The 15,566-nt window shown below is 39.1% G+C and overlaps 1 protein-coding gene across 1 annotated transcript; it reads left to right on the top strand.

Moving 5' to 3' along the window:
• The first annotated feature begins 344 nt into the window (after positions 1-344).
• Positions 345-2,754, top strand: Tmem225 (transmembrane protein 225). The gene is made up of 4 exons (XM_055621717.1): positions 345-525; positions 1,247-1,393; positions 1,648-1,782; positions 2,525-2,754. The coding sequence occupies exons 1-4, from the start codon at positions 345-347 to the stop codon at positions 2,752-2,754; spliced, it is 693 nt and encodes a 230-aa protein (XP_055477692.1).
• Positions 2,755-15,566: the final 12,812 nt, after the last annotated feature.

The following is a 15,566-nucleotide window of genomic DNA, read 5'->3' on the forward strand; positions in this document are numbered from 1 at the left end:
ATCTCTGCGATATCAGACCTCACCACATTATAGCTCTCTCAAAGAACCTTTGCGAAGTTTGGTTGTTCCAATACCTCAGGTTCCAAGGTCAAGGGTCAAACCAACAAACAGAGGATTCCATGGCAGTTTGTTGCTTTGACAACAGTCTGCCCTTTATGTAAAAATGGTAAAGGAAGGATGTTATCTTTTCTGCTCTACAGGTTACTTCAGCTTCTGCCACTACTGATGTCTCTGCCAGCTCCTCTGCAGTCAGTGAACATCCAGATTTCGTCCATCTTCTGACTGACCAAATCAAAGACTTGAGAAACATTGGTGGTAGTCTCTGACAGAAATTTTTATCCACAATGGTATACAGCTCAAACAGAAGTATCCAGGCTGCCAACATATTCTTCTCCTCTGGGGCCATAGTTCTCTTGGTAGTAGGACTCACCATGGAAAACTGGGTGGAATTGGTTCCCAAAGTGAAAAAGGATAAGATGAACCACAGTCCATGGATGGGATGCTGTCCTCCTTTCTGGCCTGAAGGTCAGAACTGTACTATGGAAAGGAATGGGTGGAAGGGAAGTTTTCAGGGTTTCTTGACTTTAATCATCTGAACAACTTACCCATTATTTCTGGGAGCACCTTTCTCAGTCAACTATAAGCCATTTACTCTAAAATTTCACCAATTTAGCTATTTTAGAGAAAAGATTAGAGTCACACTGGTTTAAGCACTGAATGTTTTTGTTTTGTTTTTTCTGTCTTTTTGAGACAGGGTTTTCCTGGGTAGCTGTAGCTCTGGCTGTCTTGCAATTCAGACAAGACAGCTCTGGCTGTCTTGTAGACCAGTCTGGCCTCAGACACACAGAGACCCAATTGTTTCTGCCTCCTAAGTGCTAGGACTAAAGGTGTGCACCACCACCACCCAGCTTATGCACTGAACTTTTGATAAACCTGGACAATAGCAGTATGGTAGCCAGCACAAATAGACATGAGGGGTATGAAGAAAATGACTGGCCAAAGGAAAATGGATTTTAGCACGCTAGGAGTGGATGGGGTGGATTGAGGTACTTATCAAGCTGTGAGTTATAAAGAAGCTTATAAAGACACTAAACTTCCGGGACAGTTGTCTCAAATAAACACTGCCTCTTTGTTCTTTACTCCTTTTTTCTCCTCTGTATTCTGACTTGGTTAAGACCCTCATGAAAGTTTGACATAGACAACTGTGGAAGAGAGTCCTCTCAATCCAGCTTCTGTTTCCCAACAGAGAGCCTGAATATGATCCAGCGCTCGATGAGGGTGACTCTCAACATGTCCATCTATATAAACTTGATCATAGGTCTGCAGTTCACCTTTATGATTCCTCAGAATAAGTGTATACACCTCTTTGTTGGCTTCCTGAGCTTCGTCACAGGTAACTTCCTGGCTCCACTGATATAGATGGAAAAGTCACAGTGAGCTTACGGGTTTCCAGCCTGCAATCTTTAAATAGCTAGCCTTTCCAATTCTCTGATTCAAGGGTACATTCTGCTTTTGAATTAGATCTATCACTAACAGGATCATTCTATTGGTGAATATTGATGCTGGTGAAAGGGGGGGTGAAGACTTGAATAATGGGTTTAAACTTCCTGAGGGAGGAAAAACTTTTCTCTTCCTTTTGAACACTAGGTTGCATTTTGTTCTATGCAATCACTGTGTATCATCACAAGCTTAGAAAAGGTCAACATGTGTACTTCACTAATTACAAGATCAAATGGATGACTTTCACTGTCTACTTAACCATTGCCCTGTTTCTTTCCTGTGGTGAGTATCTCCTAGGCCCTTGATAAAAGGCAGTTAGTCCCCCCACCCCCCCGCTAAGAGAGGAGTCTGAAATAATGAAAATAGAGAGTCGAAGAGAAGATACCGAAGCTCATACTTTAAAAGGTGAAAAATCACCGGGAACTAGCTAAATGCATTTCTTAGAAGCAGAAACCTGAAATTTGACATGCTAGGTTAAGCCTACCTCTGAGGGCATTCCTCATCTTCTCCTTTTCAGTATTTTTAGTACCTTTCCAACTTTAAGGCAGAGATAAGCCATGAAAGTCACCACTAAGAACAATGGCTAAGAACAGTGTTCAAATATGTTAGAGGACCAGCGATCCATGGAAAACAGTTTTCAGGTACAAAATAGCCAGAGCAGTAGCTGATACCAGAAGGACCCACCAAGACAAGAGTTTCCCTTCTTCTCTTGGAAAGTCTCAGAATTGCATTAGAATTGCACACACACACACACACACACACACACACACACACACACACCCAAAGAACCCAGACAGAAGCACATCTTCATTCAGAATGAGCCCTCCTCAGGGAGCTGAGAATGATGGAAGTTACTTGGCTAAAATTCCACCTCCTCTAACTAAATCATTCTCCTGGATGACTCCAGATATCTGGGAAGTATTCACAAAGCTCAGTGGTCAGAGTCTTCTAAGTGTTTAGAAGGAAGTGGTCCTACGCCTCTGCATGTTACACTAATCCTGCTTCCTTGCTTCTCTGCCCCTAGGTATCTTCTGTTTCATCCAGTGCACAAATAGTTGTGCCTGCTTAAAATTCTGTATACACCCAGAAGGAAGTAGTGGCAAAAAACTGTCTGGAAGTTCAATTCAAGTCATTTCACTTCCAGAGCGCACCATAATGCCTCGGAGCATCGTCCATGTGCACTCTGTGACCTCAAAGGATGGTAACATAGTAAGACCACATATCCAAGGACGTCGTGTAACCTGGGCTCTATGACTTGACAATATGTACCTTTCAGTACTACCTGCCCATTGCTATGGAAGTAGGTGTGTGTGTGTGTGTGTGTGTGTGTGTGTGTGTGCGCGTGCGTGCGTGTGTGTGTATGCCATCATTTCATCTGTGTTTAGCATTATGAATATTTAGGAATGCATTGAGATCAATGAAAAGGTTCAGAAAATGTCACTTTTTAAATCTTAGCCTGATAAACAATTTTCTGTACATTTGTTATTAATACAAAAACCTTAAATAACTAGTATTTGCTGCACTGTTATCTCTGTAACAGTATAGAATATGTTTTTATTTTACTGTACAATATTTTGGACATATTAGTGGGAAGACAAAGCAATATGGTAAACGCCTGTAGCTATCACTCCACTTTCTCAAGTTCTAAGATTACGTCCTTTCTTATTATTTACACTATTTCTATTGGAAGATTTTTAATTAAAATCAAAAATCTAATGTTAATATTAATTAAAATTAAACTGATATTCCTCTAGACATTTTCCTAATCTCATCTTTGTTTCCCATAATAAAATATTTTTTAGGATAGCTTGCCCATAATTTTACATCATGTTCTCGTTTCTACTTTAATGCCTCTGCATAAATGATGTCTAACTTTCACACAAATGGTAGAAAACAGATGATGCAGCCAGCCCTGATGAGACCTGATAAGCTAGGGTCAGATAGAAGGGGAGGAGGTCCTCCCCTATCAGGGGACTAGGGAAAGGGCCCAGGAGGAGAAAAGGGAGGGAGGATGGGACTGGGAGGAGATGAGGAGGGGCTACAGCAGGGATACAAAGTGAATAAATTGCACTTAATTAATTAATTAATTAATTAATTAATTAATTAATTGAAAAAGAAAAACCAAATGTAACAAAATAATAGTTACCAGCCTGGTGAGAACAGGATATAATCAATTGGTACAATTTACTTTCAGGGCCACCGAAGACTGCACAGACAAAAAGGAAAGGTTATCTTAAATATTAAGAATGATTTGAAATTAACAAGTTTGTGGATAAAACAATGGGACAGATAACAGGCAACTATATGAATACATTACTTGGCCTCTCTGGTTTTAGTGTTACTGGTCAAGGAAGAAGAAGGAAATAAATGTGAATTCTAAAGCAGTTGTCCCATCTATAATGTAGAGTATCTGTTTGTACAGAGTAAATCATTTGGAAGTTTATTATTTGGGCATGGAAACATTGGAAGCAGAGACAATATTCAAATATTTGTGATGAACAAATTTTATTAGCACCTAAACCTTATTTCAATAGTTAGGGCCCTTTGGGTTTTCTGATAACTTAAAATTCTGAGCCGTCCACTTTCTAACACACTTGAAGATTACTATAAATAAATGGGAAAATGTATCATATGACTGCAAATTCCTCAATTGTCCTAGACTTTCTCCTCCTCATTACTATACCACTTGTTTTTACATGGTCAAATTGCTGAAATCTAAAACTGGCAAGAAAATTTAAACATAATCAAGGAAACATAATGAAAATGCATGATTTCTCTTCAGAAATCCTAGAGATCAAGAACTGAAGCAATTCCTTCTTGAATGAGATGACATGAGAGTGTTTCAAGGTTGGGAGACTGTTTTCCTGGTAGGGCACATCTTAATGCCTACTGAGATCGGTCCTGGCAGGAAAAAAAGCCAGCACTCGCTGATGAAGCAAAGGCTGCAGATACCAAGCTGGAAAGCACCGCGGAACACGGTGTAAAAAGAAGCGGGTGACTAGTGGAAGGTGTTAGTGGGGTGGTTGGTACAGGTCCTCATCTACCCGCAGTCCCCAAAAGCTGTACATCTCTAACTTTGCCCACCACAGTGGGGAAACAGAGATTAAACTCATGTAAAATCAGAACAGAAGAAGAAACAGAAGACTTGGGAATACCATACACAGTGGGGACTTGTGAAGCTTAGAAGGGAAGCTCATTTAAAATATTTTGTCTCCTCTTACACACAGCATGAACAGGTAACGACACACCCTCACATTCATAACCTCCACTGGACTGAAAAAAAAAAAATGACCAGTGAAATAGCAAAACTGAAATTAAGAGATTTTCTACAAACTGAATAAAACTAGAAATAATTAGGTGAACTATAATAAGGTACCATATTATCACTCATATATGGGATCTAAAAAAGTCAGCTTCATAGAACTTGAGTCTAGAATGCTGGTTACCAGAGGCCAGATAAGAAGGCATCATGGCCAGGAGGTAGCAGAACAATGGATACTAACTTACAGTTAGGAGTTCAGTCAGATAAAATGAATAAATTCAAGAAATGTGTTGTATCACATAATGAATATAAATAATATAATATTATTAAAGTATTATTAAAGTATATTATTAAAAATATTAAAGTAATAAAAGTATTCTGACTCTCCTTCGCCAGAAAAAAACCAAGGTGTCTGTGAGTTAGTGCATACGTTCATTAGCTGGACTTAGTAATTTTCCAACGTGTATATGCACATATATGCCAAATAATATATTGTACATATATGATAAATACAATTTATGTCAAATTTTAAACTTTTTGTAAGAAATATTTGGAATTGGCTTATTTTGGTGTTTCTGATGTAAAAAAATAAAGTAATTGGAATTTGAGAGGGCTAAAAAGAAGACTCAGGAAATAAAGACACTGTCCACAAAGCTTGATGACCCCTGAGTTCAGTTTCCAGCATTCACGTGGCATGAGATGAGAACGGACTCGCACAAGGCTTCTCAGCCTCTCCATATATGCTGGAGTATCCAACAGGGGTGGGGGGAGAGGGAAAAAAAAAGAGGGACAAGGAGAGAAAGAGAATAAATAGTTAAATGTTTTAAAAGTCTTTTTAACAGCTGGACTTTCAGAGAAATATAACCAAAACCTCCATGGCAGAAGGTCCTTATTATAGGCTAGAGGCTCTTGGTTTGGGGTGCAAATGCTCTCTTTCCTGGCGAAGCACCCCCTTTGCTTCTTTATGCCATCAGAATAGTAAGATTTCAAGGAGTCATGAAACAAATGTGACTCTAAGTTGCCTCCAGTCACGGAAGTACTTCCCCTAACATGCTCGACATGACTCAGATTATCCAACTCATCACAGAACGACACTGAGGTCAGACTTCAAGTTCAGTAATAAGCAATATTGTTTCTCTGTCCACGTCCTCCGTAGATTCAAGAGACAGACCACACCTGCTGTAGACAGCTGGTCACAGAATGAAGAATTTAGCTTCACGGTTCCCAGCCACCTCTCTCTTGGTTTCTGCCTTAGGGACAAAATTCGAAAATTTGAGAGAAATGTGTTGTATATAAATAAGCAATTCTACTTTTATTATTTATAGGTTACTTTCTTGATGAAATAAATTCATTGAGGGCTTTTGAAAGAAGCTGCCAATTGCAAACTTTAAGAACTCAGGAGCTATTTATTTGCCAACTTTTAAACTGGAAAGTCATCACTTGTGAGCAGATTCAAGTTCACACAATAGAAGGCCAAAATTTCATGTAGCAAAGAACAGCTTTCCATAAAATGGAGGCAAAGAAATCCCCTTGGTGTGAAAACAGTGAATGAATGACACAGTTCTCTAAATCATATACAAGTATTCTTGTATCCATAAATATTAATATGGCACAAATGATATAAATTTGTAATTAACATATAAGTTCTGTGGCATGCTGAAGGAATGTGTTATTGGACTCATTATTCCTCATGCATGGAAACATACCACAAGCACACAAAGCCAGAGAAGACTCTGGCAGGGGGAGCACACAGCTGTTTCCTAGATAGTGGTCACATAACCATTGACAGAAACAAGAGCAGCTGATGAAAACAGCTGAGGATAATGCAAATTGCTGCAGATTAAAGAAGTAAAATCTAGACAAAGACTCTTTCTGGGAAACCTGGGCATCCGGGGATTTGATTCGGGTGAGACCTAGTTTTTGCATAGAATCATACTTTGGGTTGCCATCACGCGCCACTTCCTGTTATTAAATTCAGGAGTCACAACTTGTGCACTAAGTCAGGTCCAACCACCAGTCTAATATTAAAAAATCCAAGCTAAAAAAGACTCAAGTGGAGAGCATAAAATGAAGATTTAGTCCATGTGTCCACATTGGTAAGATGGATTCCAAGGAATACCTCCAACTCTTGCTTCACCCCTTCCACTTTTACCCCTGCCCACCTTTCACCCCACTGTGTGGACTTTGGTCTCCTCCTGTGACATGATCTGACAACTTGGTAGAACTGTGTGAAATCTTTATCTGGGGGACAAATTCCCCCTCTGGTCGGTGTTTTTACCTTTTCCCAGCATGAATTTCCTGAGGGGAAATTTCCATTTCTTTGAGGCCCACTGTTTCAATAGTCTGATAGTCAGATGGAGAGACTCAAGTGTGTCTTTAGAATATCTCCATTTCTTCCAGGCATGTTCCACCACAAACTACAGCAGACTCTAGCAAGGCAATTTATTTTGAATTTGTCATTTGTCTAGATTATATAAAATAAGGTGACTGCGTTGCTGGGTGAGAGAACAGGAAGACTTGAGGTAGTAGGTGCAGTGAGTCCACAGAGACTTCAATTGTCAAGTAAGTATAAATACTTAAGGAAAAACACGTACCTCAGCCCAGAGAATCCTGAGCAGCCTGATGAACAGAACACCCTTGAAATCACCCATGTTGATGATGAAGCTCTAGGTTCCCCTTTTCTCTTTTCTTCCCTTATTTCTCCCCACATCTCAACAGAAAGAGATAATCATGAAAGTTGTCTGAGTCAAATGCAGTCACATGTGTCAAACTCTACAAATGTGTGTGCAGCTGGACAGCTGGAAGCCATGAAGGAAGCATGCCTTTGTGCACCCATGAATATAGGAAGGATTACAACTCCCTTCTGGAAGACTTTTACAAGCAGACACCCATAACAACTTTTCCTAAGAGGCTTGCTCATGAGTCAGGGAATAGCTATCCAGACATACAAAAATACTTATCTAACACACTGTTAATGTTCTATTAATGAGTGGATGATGAACTCCTACTATAGGACATTGTCGCCAGCCTTCTCTTGTTTCAAAAAAAAAAAAAATTTGAACTCCTCTCTCTCTCTCTTGCATTTTAAATGTTTCCCCTTGTCTCAACCTCCCTAGATATGGTTATCAAGGTATACAAATCTTACATTGTAATGTTTCTTATTGTTTTGGGGGAATCTCTCTTTATTTGTCTTCCCACATTGTTATTTAGATTAACAAAATTAAATCATACATTTCAAACCAATATAAAATATCAGTATCTATTCCCTAATGCCTTGCCCTGCCTCCTCTGAAGGCAGTACTTACTTACATTATAAGGTCTTATAGCATGTACATTGTTGTTTATCGTTCGCTGAAGACAGCCTTAACATTCTAATCAACTCAACAAAACTTTGAACAAACAAAGCAGTGATCCAGAGCAGTGGCAATATTCTTTGAAGCAGAATAGAAAGATAGATAGGCAAAGCTAAGAGAATCTGTGAGGAAAAGAAACCCTTAACCCAAGAGTCTAGTTAAAGTCTCTCAACAGATGACAGTAGAACACCTTGTCACAACAAAGCCCACTGTGAAGATTTCCTACATAAAAATGTTTCTTTTCGGGAAGAGGGACTGCCTCTGACATAATCTGATTGGCCTGCTCTTTGATCACCTCCCCCTGAGGGGGGAGCAGCCTTACCAGGCCACAGTAGAGGACAATGCAGCCAATTTTGATGAGAACTAAGATCAGAAAGATAGACTAAGATCAGAAAGAAGAGGAGAACCTCCCCTATCAGTGGACTTGGGGAGGGGCATGCATGCAGAAAGGGGAGGGAGGGTGGGATCGGGAGGGGAGGAAGGAGGGGTTTATGGGGGGATACAAAATGAATAAAGTGTAATTAATAAAAAAATACATAAAAAATGTTTCTTTTCATATGGAGATATTTTCAAATGAGTATGTTAAAATAGCAGTGGGGGCTGGGGAGATGGTTCATAAAGTGAGTCTCCTGTAAAAATATGATTGATTAGAGTTCAAATAATTTAGAAAATATAGTAAGTTATAGGGTTATTGTGGACAAAGAAGCAGTGGGATGGCAAATCACACCAAAGGCTCCTCACAGAATTATGGAAAAAAATTACAGGAGGGTGTGGCAGAATGGAAAGTCAGGAAAAATTAAGAGGATACAGAAAGGGAGAGAAGCCCTTCACCCAGGGACTTAGAATCAAGAAACTGAAGTTGAACCAGCAAGTCCAGGATTGCTTGTAGAGATAATGCTTGTATTTCTAAAGCTATTTCAGTGACGTGGTTCAAAACCAGTGGATCATGTTTGCTTACAGCTAGAATGTTTATAATGCTGAGTTCAACCTATCAGCATTCCTATCTCAGCCCTAAATCTAAACAATACACCACATAAAACTGTCCTATAATTTCATTTACAAAAGAAAATTGTGGTAAATAAGTAAACCAACAAATAAATCTACTTAATTTTTAAAAATTAAACTTTGATTAATTTTAAGGTATATTATAAAACTATATACTTTGAGCAAAGTAACTTACAAAGCCATAGATACACATATTCACACACACACACACACACACACACACGTGTTAAATATTCAGCCAAAAGTGAATTCTTTATGTCTAAATAAAAGTGCATCCACCTCAATAGGCACATTTGTTTTTTATCATCACTGAGTCATAAAATTATATGTACACCAAAGAATTGTTTTAAACTGAGTTTAGCTGTACTTAGCTGTCCTGCACCCATTTTGTTATATTTTTCATTCAGTTCCAAGTGTTTCCTAATAGCATACGTTATGATTTTTATTTTATCCAAAAAAAGATGTTTTTTTTAAATTTCTAAGAAGAAAGGTATGCCTACTTACATGTTGTTCCTTTTAGCCATTTCTCTCTTGTTTAATTTTATTGATAGTCTTAGAACCCACAGTATCCTGGTTGCATATTACTCCTTGCTTGTGGTCCGCATGAATACAGTTGAAGATCAGGTGTTCTTATTTGAAGGCGAAGGGCTTTGTTCATGTCTACTAGATCTGTGCTTTTTAAACACCACAAGTCCTTTTTCTCCTGGAAATTTGTATGTGACTCCGGTATACAAGCATAAAAAAATGGGTATAATTCTCAAACATCTATGATAATACATCATTAAAAAAAAAACAGTATAAAACAATTCTTTAGTTTACATATAAGTTTACAACTCAGGGATGATGAAAACAGATGTGCATAGTAAGGTGCTTTTATTTAGACATGAAGAATTCAGTCTCTGCTGAATATTAGACACTGCAGGATATAAAGAACTTCAGAGGTTGATCGAGGTTTTAATTTCATAGTCACCAGTGCTGAGAATGCTGCTCTGTGTAAGTAGACACAGTAAAAACAGAAATGACATGTTTAGTGTCCTGTTAAAAATTGTTGGAAATGCTTTTCTAATCCCAAACTAAAATTTAAATAACTACTAGCTATGAGACTCAAGTCAGCAACTCAAACAGCAAGTTTTAAAATCAAACATCCTAAGAAATGGTCAGTAAAAGCCCTTGTTTTCTATAAGTAAATCACTATGCTTCAATAAAGCAGGGAACTCTGAATACATAGAAAAGCATGCATCAGAGTCTCAGTCTGAGTAAGGTGTTTCAAGCAGCATGTTTTGGCGCTGCCTTGTGTGTCGATACATGCACTGCAAAGCATGCCTTTTGCATGTTCAGAACCAAGGCAAAGTAAAGGTAGAGTGATGCTGTGATGGGGAGATGGCTCAAGGGGCAAAGTCTTTACCAGGCATGCACACGGTGCTGAGTTCAAATTCCCAGAACCCAGGTAAAACTGGGCATGGTAGCACATGCCTGTAATCCCAGTCTTCTGCAGCAAGGTTGGTAGCAAAGACAGAAGAATTACTGGAAACTCAAAAAAGTTTAACCTGGCACATGCAGAGGTGAAACGTCCTGTTTCAGACAAGATGGAAAGGAAAGACAAACAACCATGGTTGTCCAGTGACCTCCACACACACACACACACACATCAGCACACATATGTGAACACACCACACCACACGTACACCAAAAAAGCTTGTGCTACAACTAGACAAGAGCTGCCCCAAACACCATGGATACATTAAATGCTTGATTCTAAATTGCGGAAACCTTTATTGTTGTTAAACCTCTTGGAACCCTTATCTTGGGCAGCAATCACAGTTTAAATGAGCAACTAAGTACACTGTTATTTTGTACCTATTTGGGACCTACAAAATATTGAGAGACCTGTTCAAGGTCCGCACAAGCATGATTAGATTGTCAATATCTCTCTGCACTTTTTCAACTTTGTTTCCATAGTTTGGAGCTTGAAAGACAGTTGATCCCAACGAGCCAGCTTCTGGTGAATTCAACACAACATCATACAGTGCCGCTCTTCATCAAGAGTAATACATTTTGCTATAAATTTCATCTTATCTGATACTGTCACCGGAGTCCACAAAGTCCGTCTTGCATGTCCTTGGCCTCCTAGATAAAGAATTTTTTTAACGGACTCAGAAAGGGATTCAAAGAACATTTACTAGGCTCAGGGAGTGAAATAGTGCCCAGAATATCAAGGCAGATAATCATGAAGTCTCTGCAGATAACCAGAGAAGGGAGGTATTTAAAAAGGAGGCCAAGACTGCCTTAATGTGGGGAATTCTTATTGATTCATCCCATTTTGCATATAAGAAAGGAATATGTCTATTATTGTGAAAAAAAAATAAATAAAAAAAAAGGAGGCCAAGGAAAGTTATGCTCCCTGAACCAGAAGTTGGAAGCTGGAAGCTCAGCAGTGGGAATCTGGGAGCTACTGCCTGGCAGGCTGAGCCTGAAAACTCATGTGTGCTAGCTCACAAAAGGTCTGCAGATGTGCCAGATGCCTTTAAACGTTTTGGTTCAGGTAGGTCTTCGTCAGGTTGTAACTTCATTTCTAATACGATAGGGATTTTTGCTCAAAAGAGGGTCACATCTCATCTGGACATGGAAGTGCCCGGTGATTACATTTAAAAGGGTGTTACCAACCATAAAACATGCCCTTTGTGCCAGAAGATACCCCTGTGTTGATATTCACGTGTCCCATGTGGTGCCCAAGAAGCAGATGGCAGCCGAGAGCTGCCTCAGTAAAAATGACGCTGCACCTGCTCTCCTTGGGTTCACCTCAGTTAATGTTTTCACTTTTATATTTATAGGTGTGCCTCCCAGAAGTGGCAGATAGCATGAGTGTCTGTTTTCCAGATACCCTCTGGCTTTCAATCTCTACACTGAACAAATCCACCCATTTCCATTTCTTCAACCTACTAACAGGTTTCTTTTCTTTTTTAACATCTTTTAGTTTTCCTTTGTTCCCCTGTTTGCTTTTATTTTTTTTCTTTTCCTTCTTTGCTGAGTTCTGAATTTTTACTCGGTTTGCAAGCTGCTATCTCTGATCTCTATTTCTTTACAGGGGTTCCTGAAGTTTTGAGAAGCTAAATTTAAAATGTTCAGACAACCCCTTTCCCCTCACCATAACAATGACACAGAATCCCTGGAATGCTTTGTCTTTAGCAACTCCTGGTTCAGGGGCCATTGTTGTCCCAATAGCTTTGGCATCTTTTTTTTTTTAATTTTGTTATATTAATTACAATTTATTTACCTTGTATCCCAGCTGTAGCCCCCTTCTTCATTCCCTCCCAATCCTACCCTCCCTCCCTCATCTCCTCCCTCCCTCATCTCCTCCCTCCCTTATCTCCTCCCTGCCCCTTTCCAAGTCCACTGTAGGGGAGGTCCTCCTCCACCTCCACCTGACCCTAGCTTATCAGGTCTCACCAGGACTGGCTGCAATGTCCTCCTCTGAGGCCTAGCAAGGCTGCTACTCCCTCGGGGGTGGGGAAGGCCTCTTTAAGACATTAGTTTGATCTTGTTGGTTTTCAGGCTCTCCTTTAATGGTATCCTGTGGCTAGACACCCTGCCAGTTTCTGTTCCTTTGAAAATATATTCAATTTTTTTCAAAGAGTTTTCTAGCTGTGAACCTCTAGAATGACAGTACTTTCTCTTCTGCTCTCTGGCCTCCTTTGTGCTGTGGATAGTCAGGGTAGCTGTTGCTCCTTCGTGGATAATGTGTCCTCTGGCTCATGCTATGCTTCTATGTCATTGCTGCTCTACCATCTAAATTTGAATCATTGATTTCTTTTTGTGTATTCCACTTGGGATTCACCACAATTTCTGAATCTGTGAATCACTGTCATTTCAAACTTATTTCTTTTTTTTTTTTTTTCTTTTCTTTGTCTCTGCGTTGTGACTAATTCCCTCCTGTCGTCCAACTCACTAATCTATTCAGGCTGCATAAAACCCTCTCATTTGAATAAACCATTACATTAAATTTGTAAATTTTAACATAGTTTCATTTTTCAAAGTCTCATGAATGTCTTTTTAAAATTTACTTAGCTATTTTTCATATATGGTCTTTGGCTCTTTACTTATTTTAATGCTTTTTATTTTTGTAATTATTTTTCTATTTTTGAGATTATAATATAATTACATCATTCATCCCTTCCCTTTCCTCCTTCCAAACCTTTCTAGGTACCCCTGCCTGATATCTTTCAAATGCAAAGCCTCTTTTTTCATTAATTGTTGTTACATGAATATATATACATATCTTTATTACATATATATCATACATATATACATATTATACATGTAACACATACACGTATGTATACATGTAACGTGTGTATATATGTGCAACCATATATGTGTGTTACATATATATATATATTCCTAAATAAAACCTGCTTAGTCTGTATAATGCTATTTATATGTATATATGACCATTTGATATTGGATAACCAACTGCTGTGTTTTTCACGTCGAGCATTCCTTACTGGTTTCTAATTTTTATGGATATAGAGTCCTCATGGTTTTTCCCCATCCCCACTTTAGCATTTGTATTACTGTTTTTCATTTTTTTAATGAATTAAGCACATGTTACAGTAAAACTCAGTCATACTACCTGGCTCTGGGTCCAAACACCTACCACCATTAATAGAAAATGACACAATAAATATAAAAGTGAAAATAATAAATTAACTGATAATTTTAACAACTGCAGAGAGAAAAAAGTGTCGATCTACCCCTGCCGAATGCAGCTTACCAGAGTAGAGATGCAGAGATGAAACTAAGACCAAGATAGGTCTGGAAGACCTATCAGCATGGGTGTACTTGATGAGCACACATGAGGAGTGAGTTCAGTCCTCCAGATCTGCGTGAAAATCCACACATCCGTGCACACTTTCAATCACAGCGGTGTTGAGGGAAAACACAGTTCTTGCTCCAAAGAACAAAGAAATAGCTTGTTCTGAATCGAATAGGAGTGACTCCGGCATAGAAGGACAGACTGCAGATGCCCTGAAGGACATCTCCCAATATGGAAGTGATTACATGAGTCACAGGAAAACAAAAAAGACTGTCATGAAGCAATGCATTTGTAAGTACTTCCGTGGAGACAACAGGTAAAAAAGGGGAAAAATATAGATTTTACATGCTATGTAGAAAAAAATGCTATTTTGAGGTTGCTGGAAGAAAGTGATCTCCTAAGGTAACATAGCAAAAGTTTTACCTAACAGTCAGGAGGATGCTGCAGCTGAAGCAGGCATGGATGATAAACATGCTCTTCAGGGGATAAATGTAACCTGTGGCAACTTGAATGAGAAATGCCCCCTCAGGTCAGCGTATTTAAACGCTTTGTCCCCAGTTGTTGGTACTGTTTATGGAATGTTCTGACATCTCTCGGGGACATAGGTTTGCTGGGGGAAGGACATCACGGAAGGCAGACTTGGAGGGTTTATAAAGTCCCCTGACTTCCTTGTCACTCTCTCTGCTGACACTAAGGCAGCAGCTCTCAACCTCTGAGTCATAGTCAAGGGTTACATATCTGATAACCTGCATGTCAGATAGTTATATTATATAATTCATAACAGTAGCATTATCACAGCTAGGAAGTAGCAACAAAATAATTTTATGGCTGGGGGGGTCACCACAACATGAGGAACTGTATTAAAAGGTCACAGCATTAGAAAGGTTGACAATCACTGCTCTATTTGGGTGGAAAGATGTAATTAACCTGCTTCCTGCCCCTGCTGCCAGCCATGCCATTCCTCCCCTTATAAACTCCAGGCGTCTTGGATTACTGTCCTAACTAAACTCTTTTTCCTTAAGTTGCTTTTGGTCATGGTATTTTATCAGAGCAACAGAAAGTAACTAGTATAGGACACAATGTAATTTTGGCTCTGGTCCTGCAGCACTGTGACCTCCCCACAGTGGTCAAGATCCAGTGACCCTGCAGACTCTTCAACAGGGGTGTGGCTTTTCCAGGAAACCTCTGCTCACAACAGATTGCACAAAGGATTGTTTTTTATCATCAAACAATTTCGTAGCAGAGAAATTAGAGATCAGCCTGTTTGAGGATATTTTATTTTATGTAATCAGTTGTCTCTGTTTTTAATGATGTTTGCAAGGCATGTATCCTTCTGAGCTGATGTTATTTAAAAACTAACACTTGTTCTCAGGCGACACATAACAAAGTTGGAAGACTGTGAAATTTTGGAAACATGGACTTTGGGGGGTTTGATTAGGATTTGTGTATGCCTGCACCCACAGTTTTTCTTCCTGTTTTCATAGAAGGGTTAAGGACTAATGAGCACGGGGTTGCAGACAGAGCCTGGTATAACTTGTCACAGATTACCATAAAAATGGATTTAAGGGTTGACCAGATTGCAAATTCCATAAGAACTGTAGTTTTAAAACTGATTTCTGTTTTCTCACTCCAA

This window comes from Psammomys obesus, unplaced genomic scaffold (genome assembly GCF_907164565.1).
Source record: "Psammomys obesus unplaced genomic scaffold, mPsaObe1.curated_primary_1811, whole genome shotgun sequence".
NCBI classification, from domain to species: domain Eukaryota; kingdom Metazoa; phylum Chordata; class Mammalia; order Rodentia; family Muridae; genus Psammomys; species Psammomys obesus.